Source organism: Terrapene carolina, unplaced genomic scaffold (assembly GCF_002925995.2).
Source record: "Terrapene carolina triunguis isolate 2854851 unplaced genomic scaffold, T_m_triunguis-2.0 Scaffold176, whole genome shotgun sequence".
NCBI lineage: Eukaryota > Metazoa > Chordata > Testudines > Emydidae > Terrapene > Terrapene triunguis.
The window spans coordinates 1-17,454 of NW_020664527.1; the positions used below are offsets into that span (position 1 = coordinate 1).

The 17,454-nt window shown below is 42.4% G+C and overlaps 1 protein-coding gene across 1 annotated transcript; it reads left to right on the forward strand.

The window, feature by feature from the left end:
* Positions 1-103: 103 nt before the first annotated feature.
* Positions 104-14,391, forward strand: LOC113406993 (RNA-binding protein 44-like; the record flags this gene model as incomplete). Its single annotated transcript, XM_026654013.2, has 7 exons — positions 104-238; positions 3,389-3,474; positions 3,578-3,651; positions 4,064-4,460; positions 5,297-5,442; positions 5,754-5,899; positions 14,100-14,391. Coding segments are annotated over 6 exons (980 nt in total), but the record flags the coding sequence as incomplete, so codon positions are not given.
* Between the last annotated feature and the right edge of the window lie 3,063 nt (positions 14,392-17,454).

Here is a 17,454-nt window from a genome sequence, read left to right on the forward strand (position 1 = left end):
TCTAGACAAGACGCGATAAATCGATCCCAGAAGATCGATTGCTTACGGCCGGACCAGGAAGTAAGTGTAGACCTGCCCTAAGTTTGCTTTAACTGTGTTGCAGACTGCAGAAAAAATCAGGAAATAAATGAAGACTGGTTTGATGCTAAAGAGAACTTTACAGTGACTGATTTTTCAGTAACACTTCTAGGGAATGAAAAAGAACAAGAAAAGCTAGAGAAGGTCATTAGTACAACAGGTGAGTTGAGCACTCTAGTGGTTTAGGTAAGAATGGCATTAGTGTTGCTTTATTGAACATTGCTTGTCCTCTGAAGGATCAGCTGGATTTTCAAGTGCTACTTTTTCATATTTTTTTAGTACTATTCTCTTTCCTTGTTTGCGATGAGTTTCCTATAAATAATTGCTTCTAGCTTTTGTGTAAAATTTACCACTTTGGCCAAGGTTTTCAAATGTGTATGTCATCAAACACAAACCTGGAAATATTCCTCTTTAATTTTTTCTAATACTGACTTCTCCAGAGATAATTAGGACAGATTCACACTCTTGAGATTGTGCCCCTGTATGGGGGCATGGTTGGAACTACTCAAATTAAGTGTGATATAAAGCTTGTTGGTTCCATAAGAGATGGGGAGGCATGTTATACCCATAGGTGCTGTCTTCCTCTTTTCTTGGGGGGTGCCCGATCCCCCCCACCTTTGCCCCAGGCCCTGCCTGCACTCCATCACTTCCTCCAAGTCCCCACCTCACCTCTTCCCACCCCTGCTCCGCCCCAGTCCCCGCCTATCTCCACTCCTGCCCCCAAGCCTCCATCCCACCTCTTCCCGCTCCGTCCCGCCTCTTCCCTGCCTCTTTCCACCCCCTCCCCTGAGCATGCCATGTCCCCGCTCCTCCCCCTCCTCCCAGGGCCTCCTGCACGCTGTGGAACAGCTGATCGTGACAGGCAGGAGGTGCTGGGAGGGAGGGGAGGAGTTGATCAGCGGGGCCACCGGTAGCAAGGTGGGGAGCTTGGCTGCCAGCGGGTGCTAAGTACCCACTATTTTTTTTCTGTGGGCACTCCAGTCGGCACCTATGGTTACACCCCTCACGCAATGGAATGTGGGAACCCTTTAGTGTAGTACCTTTCTGATTGTGGTCAGTGAAGAACTTCCCGAGTCACTGCAACCAACTTTCTTGCTCTATAGCTCCATATTGTTGCCTCTCCACTACTTTATTCTTACAGAAAATATATTTTAATAGCACGTCAAACTTAATGTTCCCTATTTGATGCTTAGCATATTTTTTACAGCTCAAATTGGAGTCCCTGCATCAATGTCACCTGCATCAGTGCCCTTAGTATGTTCTTTCCTTTGGAAAGGACTGTGCATTCTCTGCTTCTGTGATTTCTGACTTTGAGCAATTAGGTGCTGAAGAAAGTATGTAAAGTCTCTCTTGGCTTTTTAGCATCTTCTTGTAAATCTAGTGAGAAGCCAGCCTGGAAGACTTTGAAAGTTTCAGCTTCAAGTGTTCCTGAGTGGCAGGTTCCAGTTGAATGTCAAGACCTGCATCTTACTGACATCACTGCCCAGCCATTTCAGTGTATGCCAGAAGTGGTTTGCAGAGGGGCACCTAGTGGACTGTACCCTGTTAGCTGAAACCAACAATAATCTCTGGGTTCCTGAGACCGAGTGGTAGCTGGAGGAGGAAAGGATCAGCTTGCTTCTGCCCCCCATAGCTGCTGCCACCCTTCCCCTTCTTGTCCTCCACCCTCATAGCTACCCACATGGGGCTCTGCTCCAGAGTAGGACCATCAGCACTTTAAGGGACTCTAGAACTGACATCACAGTCCCTTGATGTGGCGCTGCCCAGAATATGAGTGTTGTGCAGGTGCGTGCTGGGAAGGTGGAAGGAGTGTCCTTCCCCATTCTACTGTAGAGCACCAGTCTCTCCCCCACCTATCACTCAGCAGCAACAGCTGTCTCACAAGCCACAAAATTCCATCAGCAGCCTAAGCTTTTCATCTCACCCCATTAATGACACCAGCTCCCAGGACCCATTTTTTAAATCGATAACACTCACAAAAACCCTCCAAACCCTAAAAATGTTCTGTGGCCCAGTCCTATGCATGTTCAGTGGATCGCAGAATGTTGTGACTCAAAAAAGATTGAGACACTCTGATTTAACAGTATGGGTCTCAAAGCTGCATTTTGACACCATTGGAACATCTAGCTACACTTTATGCATAGTTGCTGAAGCACATCGAAACTTTGAGGACCTTAATTGCATACCTGGACAGTGTTTGATACAAGCTCCTCCTCTAGAAAGACGTTACGCCATCAGAGCTGTAAGCTTTTCCTGCGCAAGAGGGGATCACTAGAATCCCAATTTGTGACTAACTCTGACTTTGAGTCTTGGAAAGGAACCTATTGGTTAGAATTAAGAAAATTGGTTAGACAAATACAATTTCAAATTAAAACCTGTACTCTGTTTTTAGAATCAATTTACCAGATTTTGTAGAAGTAAATGAAAAAATGTTTCTCGTCTTCATGTTCTCCTTTACAAAATTTTAAATATGTATATTTCTATTAAGGCAACTATTTGAAAACAAATGCAATTTCACTCTTTTCCCTGTTGTATCATGAATAGGGCTCTACCAAATTCACGACCACGAAAAATACGTCATGGACCATGAACTCTGGTCTCCTGCCATGAAATCTGGTCTTTTGTGTGCTTTTACTCTATACTCTACAGTTTTCACTGGGGAGACCAGCGTTTCTCAAATTGGGGGTCCTGACACAAAAGGGATTTGGAGGGGGGTTGTGGTATTGCCACCTTTACTTCTGCGCTGCAGCCTTCAGAGCTGGGCAGCTGCAGCTGGAGAGTGGCGGCTGCTGACTGCGGGCCCCCGCTCTGCAGGCAGCAGTGCAGAAGTAAGAGTGGCAATACTATACTATGCCATCTTACTTCTGCACTGCTGCTGGCGGCGGCTCTGCCTTCAGAGCTGAGCTCCCGGCCAGCAGTAGCCGCTCTCCAGCCGCCCAGCTCTGCAGGCAGCACCGCCACCTGCAGCAGCGCAGAATTAAGGGTAGCAGTACCGCAACCCCCCTACAATAACCTTGTGACACTCCCACAACTCCTTTTTACAACACTGAAATTTCATATTGAAATAGATGAAATTATGAAACTTACAATTTTTAAAATCCTATGACCATGAAATTGACCAAAATGGACCATGAATTTGGTACTGCCCTAATCATGAAACACATTTTCTCCATTCAATCACTTCGATTTTTTTTAGCGATACCGTTTTCCTTTTACATATTTTCTCCTTTTTTTTTACAATTTATTGTAGATTGAATTGAATAAGGAATAGCACATTGATATTTTTTCTTGTATATTTCTATACTACCAGAAATAAAGATGGTGAAGAATACAAAAAGTGAGCCAAATAAGCATTATTTTATTCATGTTGGTGGCTTAAGTCCTTCAGTATCAGAGGTAAAATAGCCTTTCTTTAAATAATAATAATATTAATACCTTGTTTATTTAGTAAATTACTTTCGTGCTGTACTTTACATCCTAAATATGCTATCTGTTGTAGGTTGATCTAAGGTCTCATTTCCAGAAGTATCAGGTTTTGGAGGTTTCAATATGTGAGTTTTCTAGTAACTACAGGTACATTCATATTAATGTAAATTTTATTTGTATTACATTTGTTACTGACAAAATAAGTGGCACTTAGGAAAGTTTTTTTTTTTACTTTGTAAGTTACTTTAATGTCAGTGGAATTTTAATTAAATCAATGCATTTTCTACAGGTTATATTTTAGATGTTGACTGGCAGTGTCTGAGTTCCAGAAACAGTTGACATGTTACTGGAAAATAGCAATTATAAAATGTTGTCCTTGCTGGATTAAAATATTGTAGTTCAATTAAAAGCTGTAGCTAACATTTTAAAGTAGAGAGCTGCACCATAATCAGAAGCATTTGTAATTAATGGATTTGGTATCATCCACATATGGAAGCTGGTTAAATTGTATATTAAATTGTATTTTTTCTTAGTTCTTGCACATGTTTTTAAATTTTAGGTATGCATCTCTGAGTTTTAAAAAAGCTAGTAAAGCAAAATTGGCTGTGGACGAAATGAATGGGAAAGAAATAAAAGGAAAAGCAGTAAATGTTCGTCTTGTAAAAACTGCAGGAGAAAATATACTTCCAGCTTTTCAAAAAGTTTCCAGACCACTTCACTATGAAAACCAAGCCACTGATAATTTGGAAGAAAATATTCAAGTCAGAACTACCTGCTCTGTCCCGGACTCTTTGAAAGTGCCTTCCACCACCTCAACCTCTTTGAAAGTGCTTTCCCCTCCCTCAGTTTCTTCAGCAATGCCTGCCCCTACCCTGGCCTTTTCAAAAGTGCTCAGCTCTGATTTAAAACCACTTAGACATGAATCAGGACACCTTTTATTCTCAGTTGATCAACAGGTAAATTATTCTTCCTGGGACAGATTACGATGAGTTTTTAAAGTTAATTCTTACTTTGTACTTAGCATATTTTGCAGTAGTGTTGGCTGCTGCAAAGTGCTCAAAAATCAGTATTTGTGGCATATTGTAGAAGGGACATAGCTCTCCATCTTCTCCTGCCTAATGTTGACATCTCCACCTTTATTTCTTTAATGATGTAAGCTCATCAAGTAACTATACCTGTACATTTCACCGCTGGAATAACTATGGTTTTATTTTGTTTTTTCTTTTAGATTTAAAAGTTTTCACTTTTAATAAGTTTGTATAAGAGTAATGCATTGTGATTTATTAAGGTACAAGAAAGATTTTTGTTTGGCAGAAGAGCGGAAGGGGAAACTTCTGTTTAAATTGTATCCTAAATTATACAATGAATTCATTTTCAGATTTTCTTCGTCCACTGACTTTATCCAATAACAAGCTTTGTGGTTGTGATTATTTAAAAAAAAAAAAAACCCTGAAAACTTATTCTACTTTTATTTAATATGAAAATGACTGTTCCTAGGGTAACCTAGATTTTGCCTAATTTAACATGGTTACACATGAAAAAACATAAAAATGGTAACCAAAATAAGAATATTTTTAATTTTAAGATATATGCAGTAGTTACATTGTAACATGATCAGTTTTGATCCTGATATACATCTCTATAAATATTTTACTATTGAACTAAATCTGTAATTGCTCCAATAGTTTGAAAAATGGTACATAACAGAAGCGATAATCTTCTGTAAAATAGAATAAGCAATCCATACAATACTTAACACATTCTATGTTCAATTGTTTTAATTTGCATCTAGAGTACAAGAGAGAATCCTCTGCAAATAAAACCTGTTCAGTTCTCTCCTAATCCATCTGCTACCTTTATACCTCCTAACACATTGAACTTGAGCAGCTTTACCAAATTGATGAAGAAATTAGAAGAACTGCATCCCAAGGCTAGTAGGTAAGAATATCTGATTTTTCTCCACTGATTTATGAATCTAATATTCAAGATACAGACGCCCCCCAGGTTACGGAAACCCAACTTACGCAAATCCGCACTTATGGAAAAAGTTCTGTAAGCTAGAAATAGGAGTGTGGGTGGCTTTTGGGGTTTTTTTGCGTAATTGTCGGGTATACGTTTCCGACTTGTGCAAAATTCGAGTTACACGAGCGTCTGTAGTCAAATGAAATGATAAATTTGGAATTGGTGAAAACATGTTTATATAACGTCACTCGGTTAAAGACAATCTTATTTCTGCCTCACTTGTTTAGAGATAATATTGTGGATGCTTTGCTGGAGGTCAGAACAAATAATAAAGGTTTCCTAAGTGGCTTGTCTATTAATGTTATTGTGGAAATGGCTTCCTCTGTTCTGAAGAAATCTGCATCCAAATGTGAGGAAAAAGTAGCATAAACAGGTGAGCATTCTAGTGCAGAAAGAAAAATACTTTGAAATAGAAAATGTATTGTTTGTATGGCTGTATAACGTAGCTATATGTATAGCCTAGTAAATAACTCTTTGTGCTTTGATTACCACACATGTGCTTCATTGCCAGTGGGGAGTGCACTGAAAGAATTGTCACTGAAGAAGAATTAACTTCTTTTGGAATAGTTGTGTGATGAGCACTTACAGTTTTTAATGTTTACCAAGTTAAATTGCTAACTCTATCAGATATAAATCTCACTGTGTAAAATTTGGCATACTTGGGATGATATTATCCAAGTTGTTTCAGAATTTCTGCTGATTTCACAACAGAAAGGTTAAATCTCCATTAACATTACTGTACATATAGATGGTGCTGCATTTACAAAAAATTTCCAGACAAAAGTGACATCTAATGGCCTGTTCTTTTAACAGAAATAGATATAGATAGTCCAGAGAATATATACTGGATCCAGTTTTGTATTAAAGGTTGACAGACCAAGTTCTGTTAAACATGAGGATTGGATGGGTGATTTGCCTATCTTGGTCATTTGGGGAGGAGGGGATTTATTTGATGGGATTCTGTGGATTTTGGTTTTTTTTAAGGAACTCAGATTGATCCTTCTTTCTGCAGCCCTGCATCTCCCACAGTTCTTGACATCTGGGCTGCTCTGTTCACTTTGCAGCTCACAGAGGCCGATCAACTTTTTGGCACTTCCAGTCTGACTGCTGCTTCTTTGCTCCCACTCCAGGCCAATTTTTCTCCTTCTGAAGCAGAGTGTGGATTGCTGTTTTAGTGATCCCGCCTTCTCATCTGCCTAATGGGGGGGGGGGGGGGGGGCGTCGTCAAAATTTGGGGAAGTGGGGAGCGTTGATCTCTCTCCTAGCCCCTCTTCTCCCCTCTTGGTTAGTTTTTTGGCTGGGTGTTTGAATGCTCCCACTCCAGAGCCTTCACTGCAGGCCTCCCTGCTGGTTCCTCTGCACCTTCCAGTTATGGCAGAGCAGCCTAAAAAGCACTGAATGAAAAGCCCAATAGTTTTCCATCTGTGAGACAGCCACCCTAGGATCGGCAGACAGTTTGTTATGCCCAGTCTTCCATTGCTAACTGTTAGGTCCCAGGCCTGAGTTAGACAGGCATGTAAAATCCCCTACCCACCAGAGCAGCCCTGACTCTAATGTATATGGGAAATTGGACCAGGAATCGATAGCAGAGCAGGGCAAGGCTCCAAGGATGAGGACTCCGGTCAACTGACTTGGGATAAATCCCAAGGGGTCCCTGGAAAACAGAGGGTAGACTTGCAGGGTCACAAGTCCCCCAAGTCCTAAAATATGTCCTAAGCACCATGGGAAAAGAAGCGGGGCTGGGTTGGAAACCTTTGTCGAAACCCTTTTGGAGAAAACCCAAGTTCGCCAGAATTCCTGGATTTCTGGGTTTTGTCTTGTGTTCCTGGCGCCATCTGCAGAACTTGGTCCAGACCAGAGGCGCTGATTTTGTGAGTTCCCTGAGGGGTGGCACCAGGCCCCGCCCCCACTCCACCCCAACCCCCCACCCCTGCCTCTTCCTGCCCCCACTCCTCCCCCTGGCCCTCTCCCATTTGGTCAGGAGGGCTCTGGAAATATTTTCCCTCACCACTCTCTGGGGTAATGGGACCCATCAGGCAAGGACTCAGAAAGAAATCTTGTCAGAGGACTTAAGGTCCACAGCATGACTAGCTGCAAAAGGCCTCACCAAAGTGCAACAGAGCTCATATGCTACGTGAGCTAAAAAAGTGAAAAAAGCAAAGCAAAAAAGGAAAGAGAAAGCATAAGAGATCTGGGAGATAGAAGCCCTCTGACTCCTCTTCCCCCTCTTCTATAGAGGATAGTGAATTGTTGGACTCTGACTCTGATCAAGACCAGGAAAAGACTCAGCAAAAGTTTGTTCCCCCTGAGAAATTCAAGGCCATGAGCAAAAAGGTTGTATCTACTGTTCAGATTCAACCGAAACGGAGCCCTGTGAGTAAGCCTATAAGAAAATTTCTCTTCTTGAACTGCTCCCCTGAGGCATGATTCCCCTACATCCCTCCTTCAGGGAAGTAATCAGGAATAAATGAGACAAGTCAAGCAAGGGCAAACATACTAACAAAAATGATCTTAGATTCTACAGGATCCAGCAATCAAAGGTCCAGCTTACTGAGATACATAAAGTTTTAACGCTCCCTTAGGGTTCCTGGCAAAAGATATGGTTATCCCCTCAGAAGGGGAGTTCTAGACAATACTTAGTCCTGCCTTGAGTGCAGGGGACTGGAGTAGATGACCTCTCGAGTTCCCTTCAAGTTCTCTGATTCTATGATTCTAGTCTAAGGATCCCACGGTTAGAAAAATGGAGGCCACTCTCAAAAAAGACTGAGGCCTCCTGAGCCTCCAACAGGGCATCCCTAGAGGCTGCTTGCTTTGCGAGAGCATCTCTCTCTTAGCTGAAAGATCTCAGAGCTCTCAAGGATAGAGATCACCCTGACTTCGACTCTATTTTGAAGAAAGTTTCCCGAGCAGCAGCGTTGCTGGTACCTCAGTGGCTGTGATGAGATTCTTAGCCAAAGCCAGGGCCTCCAGCTCAGTGACCAGGTACTACCTATGGCTCTGTCCCTGGAAGGTGTATAGCCACTCTAAACTGGTGCTGTTCTCCAGATTTATGGGAGTCCTGCTTTTTGGGGAGAAGCTAGACAAAGTAGTGGCAGACAGTGCTGCAAAAATCTGAACAGTTCCTCCCAATACCACATCATGCATTTAAGAAAGAGTACAGATAGGCCTTCAGACAAAGATGTTCCAGATGGAGACCCTAACCTCTACGGTGTCATCCCTGTTCCAGAGTACTTTCTGACTTGAGGGATCTGGTGAATGCATACCTCCACATCCTGATGAGATCGTGCTATTGCAGGTTCCTACACTTTGCATATGGTAGGGAGCATTATCATTATGTGTTGCTCTTATGGCCTATCCTGGCCCCCTTTGGTCTTTACAAAGATCTTGGTTTTGCAGTCATAGCCAGACTCGTCACAGGGGACCACATGTACCCCTTGTTGGACAATATTTTAATCACAGCTCCATCTCTGACGACAGGACAAAGAGCCATGTCCCTGACTTTAAACCTCCTGCTGGCACCCAGCTTTACTGTCAGTATCGAGAAAAGCTCCTGAGTTCCGTCCACCAAAATAACCCACTTGAGAGTGGACATAGACACCTCTATAGCAAGGATACCCATGTCTGAAAAGGTTCCAGAAGATTCAGGACCGTCTCATATTGTTTCAGAGCTGCAAGAACCCTACCATAGCACTTAAGCTTCAACAGTTACGCCTCCTAGTTTTGTGCATATGGATCACTCCATCGGTACAGTCACACATCAGGCACCTTCAGGCCTTCATCCTGAAAGTATGGGACCACTGCCTGGAATGCATGAAGGATCAAATAAAGGTTCTGGTGCAGGTGATAGACTCCTTGAAATGGGGGTGACCCCAGGGCAGTGTCCGCAAGGGCATTCTGCTTTCCTGTTCCGCACAACTGATCCCAGCCTGAAGGTCTGGGGAACACACAGCTCAAGGCACCTGGAAGAAAGGACTCAGCATAGACATTCTAGAACTAAGAGCAGTCATGCTTGTGCTATGAAGATTATAGTCCATCTTAGAGGGGAACCATATCCTTAGTCAAACAACGTGATCACAGTCACATGTATGAACAACCAAGGAGGAAAAAGAACCCTAGTGTTACACACCAAAGCAATGGAAATCATGAAGTGGGCAGAACCTTCTTCTCCATCAGGGCAGTTCACACAAAGGGAGACCTGAACCAGAAGGGGTGGAGTGGCTCAGCAGGCGCAAGGTGAACAACTCTGTCGTGCCTGAATCAGGAAGCCTTTGAATTGATCATTGAATCAGGAAGCCTGCGCTCATGTGATCGGTTTGCAAACCACATGAACACCAAGAGACCAACATACTTCACCAAGGAGATCAACATGGGAACTTTGATGCCCTATCGCAGAGATAGTAGCAAAGTCTCCTCTGAGTTTCCACCCTTCATGTTATTAAGCAAGTTAATCCGAAAAATAAAACTGGAGCAGGTGACCGTGATACTGATACTTCTCCTTGTCTGAGGAGACCTAATAGCACTGAAATTAGGATTGCCACTACAGCTCCCAAAGAGACAAAACATCCTCTCACAAGGTCGTCTTCATCCGTACCCAAACTGGTTGTATTTAACAGCCTGACTATTGAAAGTGAAGCGCTAGTATCATTGGGCCTTTCTTCGAGAGTCATCAGGACACTTTTCTTCCAGAAGAGCATCGAATTTGAAAGCATACCCCTCTCTCTGTACCATGGGCGCTGATTCTGTGGGGCTCCGGGGCTTGAGCACCCACGGGAAAAAAATATTGGGTGCTCAGCACCCACCGGCCCCATGGATTAGCTCCTCCCCCTCCCTCCCAGCGCCTCCCGCCCGCCGCGATCAGCTGTTCAGTGGCAGGCAGGAGGCGCTGGGGCAGAGGGGGAGGAGTGGGGGCAGGAAGAGGCAGGGGTGGGGGGTTGGGGTGGAGTGGGGGCGGGGCCTGGTGCCACCCCTCAGGGAACTCACAAAATCAGCGCCTCTGGTCTGGACCAAGTTCTGCAGATGGCGCCAGGAACACAAGACAAAACCCAGAAATCCAGGAATTCTGGCTAACTTGGGTTTTCTCCAAAAGGGTTTCGACAAAGGTTTCCAACCCAGCATCAGCGCATGCTGGATGTCTGCCCTTAGTAGATTGATATTCAAAGGACCCACAGGTTCATTGGCAGAGAGCCCCCAGGTAGCCAGATTCCTTAGGACAGTCTGATTAGGCAAGCTAGTGATCAGGCCTTTTTTTCTCAAATGGAACCTCCTACTTGTACTGAGGGCCCTGATAAACCATCCTTCACGCCACTAATGTCTGTGTCAGCATTTTTTGTCCATCAAGACTTTGTTCATAAAGTGAGTGTCAGAACTGGCAACCCTTTCTATGCAGGAGCCTTACTTCTTGCTTCATGAGGACAAAGTGGTGATCAGGATTCCAGAATCATTTATTCCAAAGGTGAGCTCTTCTTTCCATGCATCCCAAGGGGTGATTCTCCTTTCATTTTCACCAAGGTCGCAGCATCCTATCAAGGAAATTTGGCACATCTTAGATGTTAAAAAGGCCCTGAAAATCTACATCAAACGTACAGGGTCTGTGAAGAGAATGGAGTGCCCGACTTGTATCTTTCTACATGAAATGCCAAGAACTCAGAGCATCCAACTTCTTTCTCACTAGTGTTATTAGACTATGCATTGTGGAACGGAAGTGTACAAAGCATTGGAGAGTCTGGCTCCAGCAGGGGTCAGGGTACACTATAAGTGATCCCTCATGATCTTATGGGCAGAAAGAGCTAGTGCATCCATACTGGAAATTTGTAAGGTGGCTACCTGATCAACTGCTACTATCTTTATCAAACACTACAAGGTGGACTTCCTGTCGTTGGCCTTGGCATCCTGTGGCAGGAAGGTCCTGCAAGCAGTATCCCGGAAATGATTTTGCACTTCGAGCAAATGTTGTAAATAGGAATGGATACTGTTTTTCTAGTCCTCTGACCTTATCCTTTACTCTCCCTACATCTCTTCACTGCTCGCTACTTCCCAGACACCAAGAATGGTGGGAGACGCAGGGCGGCAGAACGGAAAATTTCTTATAATTTCCTTTCTGCTAACAGCATTTCCCACACTTATACCCACACTAAATGACTCAAGGGCCAGAAGGTCAGGTGCTGAGAGGGATCTTTACCATGAGATGGTGTTTTCTGTTTTGGTCCACTGTATATAACAGGCAGTTAAGTATTTCATACTAATACTGTTATACATGTTTTTGCAGTTTTGGAATAACTCATCTGTCCATAAGCAGGAGCAAAGGGAGCATGGCCAGAGCGCAGCTCCAAAAAGTTGATCTGCCTCTGTGAACTGCAAAGTGAGTAGAGCAGCCCAGATGTCAAAAATTGTGGGAGATGCTGCTAGCGGAAAGGAAATTATTGGTAAGAAATTCTCCCTGATTCCGGGTATGTGATCCACCCAGGTCGTCTCCTGCATGATCATAGGGAGCAAGCCTGCTGGGACAGCAGTGGCTGCTCTAGAAAGCTGCAGCAACCATAAGACGACTAGAGGGTGACAAGCAGAGAAAAGTGCACTCTGTGCCTCCTTCCCCCTCCCTCTAAAAGATAGGCTACAGCTTAGAGAAGGAACACTCTGCAGGAGGGAAGACAGCAAGAAGCCTGGGAAGAAAATTGGGGGTTGGGAAGGAGCTCTTGTGACATCTTTCATTGGAAATGGGGCTAGCCCTGGAAACAGTGGCACTGACCTCCCTACTGCTGATGCTGCAGAGCTGCCAGTGGCCCCACTGAACTTCCCCCATGCCCCAGCATTTTGAGCTGCCTTATGGAAGGGAGGAGATATGTGGGGTGAGTTCCCCCCCACGTATGCAGGACCCGTCTCTCAGAGGGTTCATACAGCCCAGCCGAGGAGAGGCTTTGGGTGTGGAGGGACTTCACAGTGTACATTTCCATTTGCTATGACATAAGTATAGTGGGCTTCCTTTGAGAACAGTGTGCATGCACACCATCTCCTCCATTATTTGCTGTTTGTCCACCTATGCCTAGAGTCACCGTACCCTCCACTATAGGGTGTTACGAGTTCTCTTTCTCAGTCCCCCAGCTCTTTCCTATTACAGTGCGTGGGATGTTTCTTGCACTTTCTCCCACACGCCCAGAACTGGTTCAGGGACAGGGGGATCTGTCCAGCCCCATCACGTCTATTCTCTTGTGGTGTTTCCTCCCCTAAGCTGCACAAGATCGTTTATTTGGCGGGGGGCATTCTGCTCCTCAGTAAATTTTTAATGTCTCTGCTGAAGGGCAGTTGGAAAGGTTGGTGTTTATGTAATTACAAAATAAGACCATAAGAATGGCCATCCGGGGTCAGACCAGTGGTCCATCTAGTCTAATATCCTGTGTCCCAACAGTGGCCCGTGCCAGATGCTTCAGAGGGAATCAACAGAACGGGACAATTATCGAGTGTCCCACCCCCATCTTCCAGTCCCAGCTTCTGGCAGTCAGGCTTAAGGATGCCCAGAGCATGGGGTTGCATACCTGACTCTCTTGACTAATAGCCATTGATGGACCTATCCTCCATCAACTTACCTTATTCTTTTTTGAACCCTGTTATACTGTTGCCTTCATAACATCTCATGGCGACAAGTTATATAGGTGGACTGTGCATTGTGTGAAGAAGCACTTCCTTATGTATATTGTGAACCTGCTGTCTATTAATTTCATTGGGTCACCCCTAGTTCTTGTGTAATGTGAAGGGTTAAATAACATTCCTTATTCACTTTCTCCACACCATTCATGTTTTTATAGACCTGTGTCATATCCACCCTTAGTCATCTCTTTTCTAAGATATTAACAATATATATCTATAAAATTGTATATATTTTATCATCTTCCCCACCTTTCCGATGTCATTCATCATATTAGGCAAGCTCTTCAACACATATACCAACTACCTTTGTGTTTGTACAGCACATAAAATAACAGAGCCATAGACCTGAAGAGAGTCTCTGGGCACGATGCAGTATAACTACTAAATGCCACCAGCTGGCCCTGCCCTTCTGTGGTGGTGATGAATTTCGCATGGGGAAGCATTTACCTGAAAATATGGAAGAAAAGGGGAGAGGGTTAGTCAGTAGCCCCAAATGTGTGTTTAAAATTATAGATATAATTTTTAAATACACATTTTAAAGGCCAGTATTGGCAATTTGCTCATCCTGATCTTTGCTTTTAGGAAGTTACTTGAATTATGAGAACTGTGCTTTAAGCTGATTGCATATAGACAAAGAAAGAATGCTTAATATATTCAGACGTCTGTTTGATGGGGTTTTTGGAGAGGGCTAATAGTATGCTTCCCGTTACAATAAAGGGCTGGAAAGAACTCAATAGGTGTTTGGCTGGCTGAATTCCTCTTAAAGTAGTTACTTTAAAACTTCTGGGATTTTATTTATTGTGTGGTTAGGGTGCCTAGAGTCTTGGATAGTTGCCTTTTTTACTTTAAATCTAAATAAAATTAAAGATGATAAATGTGCTAACGTTTTTACAGAATGTCTAATACTTAACAAAAAATTCTTATTTTCACAGCGTTGCTAGCATGGATGCAGAAAAGACCAAGAGAACCAGTGTGGAAAAGTGCTTGTTTTTTTTAATAATTTTTAGTTTTATTTACAAAACATTTGTAATACTTGAAAGCCCTGAAATGTGTTGTGTTCAAGCAGATGAGCATTCTCAAAATACTATTTTATAAACTTTCCTTTGTAATTTTTTGGTCCACTCGTGAAAAGGTAGTCACAACAATCTGTAGCGAGATTTTGACTTTCATTGTGAGGGAGCTGGATAAAATGAAAGCAGCCTTCTGCCACTGAGGCTCTGAAGCAACCAGGTCATTAGTTGCCAATGGGGAAAAAAATAACATCTGTGTAAAAACTGTAATCTTATTAGAGCATGTTAATGAGAAAAAGGTTAAAAATAACTTTAAGAAAAGTTTGCTCTTGTTAGTTTGTTTATAGATATTCCAGTATGTGCTTTCAAATTTCCTGTGGATGAACATCCTTTGAGGAAATACCTTTTGAGTAACTTAGTCAGTCCTGGAAGCTGGTGTAACATCTAAATGTATTTTGCAGCATATTATGTTTAACACTGTAGTGTGAAACAAATGTGATGTCACAGGTCTTCCATACAGCAAGTTACCAGTGTTTGTTTTGCAGGAGAGCGCGATATAAATATTAGTTGTAGATTTTGGTTTCACAAACTCATATTTAGACTTCTAAAAAATAAATGTTTGTAAATGTTGCATATGGTCTTTATTTCTTAATTTTGAGGTTATATTTTAAAATTTTCATAGATGAAAAATGTAGTGCAATAGAAAAATGACACTGAGGTTTTTGTATTGCCAACATGTAGCACAGTGTAAAGGCATCAGGCCAACTTCTAGTTTTTGAAGTGCTGCATAAAGATTGTGGCAGTTCATTATAAAGCTGTTAAAACTCAGAATTTCCACTTCAGGGGAAATTTCAACATTTTAGAATTTCCCACAAAACAGAATTTCCAAAAAAATTCTGTTTCAGTATTGTGAAATTTGCTTCAAATTTTATTGTATGGGTCTTTTCATTTATATATTTTATATTATTTCATAACATGTCAGAAGTATTAGTACATACTACATATATGTCATAATGTCAGAGGTAATGTAATAGTTGAAAAAAACTATTTTCATTTTATTTTTAAAATCAAAGGCACCTGTTACTTAGTACTAATTGAAATGTCATCTTCTCCAGATCAGAGTGCCTCCTGTGTGTGTTTTAATAAAACAAATTGATGACAATGTTTGTAAAAATCAACATTTTTCAAAATATTATGATTTCAATGAAAATGGCATTTGTCTGCCAAAAAAAAAGTGTAACTAAAAGTTTCTGACCAGCTCTACTTCATTATTTAACAATAGAACAGTTAAGCATTTGTAAACAAAAATAGGTGAACTTAGACCCTGATTCAGCAAGGTACTTCAGCACATGCCTAACGTTAAGCATGCAAGTAGTCCCAGAGTTAGGCAAATCCTGTTACACCATTGAGTTCAAATGCCGATCTTACTGTTACACTTGTCCATGCAACCCCACTGAGGGCAGGATTTGATTGGATTTTAGTTGATCATTCTGGGATCTAATCCAGCTCTGTTATGTAGCTGTGTTGAATCTGCAGGGCTCCTAGGAGTAAAAATGCATGGTTAAATACTAAACGCAGGTATGACTAAGAGTACAGGATATATTGGATGTGTGCCATTTTTACACAGTCACTTCTCAGGGTAGAGCGCCACCAAATGTCAATAGGAGTAATTTGTGGTGTACTTGAAGAAAGCACTGAGCTCAAGATTAACCCCCACACCCATCAGGCTCTTGCCTACCTTTAATTACTAGTGAGCCTGCTGTGGATTGAGCCTTGTTAGCTCATTAGTAGTCCACCACTAATCACCTTATTTTAAAAAATGGTATTTCCAGATAAGGATGGGCTTAAGTATATTATGCAGGTGAAGCCACTTAACTTTGCAGGAGGTAATAGAGTCAAGGTAATAAATTAATCAATTGTAACATCTTTTATAGTCCTTTATCCAAAGTTTTAGTACTGAAGGATTAATGTATCAAAATCATACCTAAAGTCTTAAGGAAATGCAGTTGCCCTAATGAAAAGGTAAGAGGATTATCAGAGGCTTTTTATCTACATGAGTGAAGCCTGCCTTCCTTACCATTTCAACTGGCCACCAATATTTTTTTTTCTTCTTTCCTCCCCTCTTTTTTGAAGTCTGTCCCTAATGGCTGCCATCCTTCCTTAAGCCTAAGGCAGTGGGGCCCAACATTAAGCAGGAGGTCCACATAAACCTAAGCACAACCTTGTGTGGACCAAACATGATGACAAAACACTGAGTCAGCCGTTAGTATATTGTGTTAAAGCAGGCTGCGGGCCTTATGAAATGCTCTAGTGGGCCGTGTGCGGCAGGGGCCATAGGTTGGGCACTCCAGCCCAGGGAAGATGAAGCAGTTCTGTCCTATTGAGATAGAGCACTTTGGCCTGTAATGGGGTATAGGTTCTGGATCCCTTCCAGGTGTAAGTCTGATCCAAAGATTGCTGCAGTCAATGGAAAAATTCTCTTGACATCAATTGGATGATAGACCCCCAATAGTTATTCAATAAGAGAGACCCAACAATTTGTGGTTGTGGTGGGAATTCCCTGTAAGGTGGAGCACTGACTACTCTCGGAAACCTCAAAAATGACAGCTGTAAGGTTGAGTGTTGTGTGACCTTATTTACTGGTTCCAAGCTAGCAGATCTCCTCATATTACAACAGATGGCAGCAGAGCAAAGGATTTTGCTGCCCAAAATAAATTGGAGATCTTTCCAAGCATCTAACTTTTCTTTTTCCTAAATGAGTGAAACTATGAATATGCTATTTTTGTGGACATATATTCAGTGTTACCAAAGGCTCTTAAGCAAAGTAAGCTGGCGTGGGAAAAGAGGAAAGGCCCTCTCATGGATCAGTAACTGGTTAAAAGATAGGAAACAATGGGTAGGAATAAATGGTCAGTTTTCAGAATAGAGAGAGGTAAATTATGGTGTACCCTAGGGCTCTGTACTGGGACCAGTGCTGTTCAGTGATCTGGAAAAAGGGGTAAACAATGAGGTGGCAAAATTTGTAGATGATACAAAACTACTCAACATAGTTAAGTCCAAAGCAGACTGTGAAGAGTTAGAAAGGGATCTCACAAAATTGGGTGACTGGGCAACAAAATGGCAGATGAAATTCCATGTTGATAAATGCAAAGTAATGCACATTTGAAAACAATCCCAACTATATGTATAAAATGATGGGGGTCTAAATTAGCTGTTACCACTCAAGAAAGAGATGTTGGCGTCATTGTGGACAGTTCTCTGAAAACATCCGCTCAAT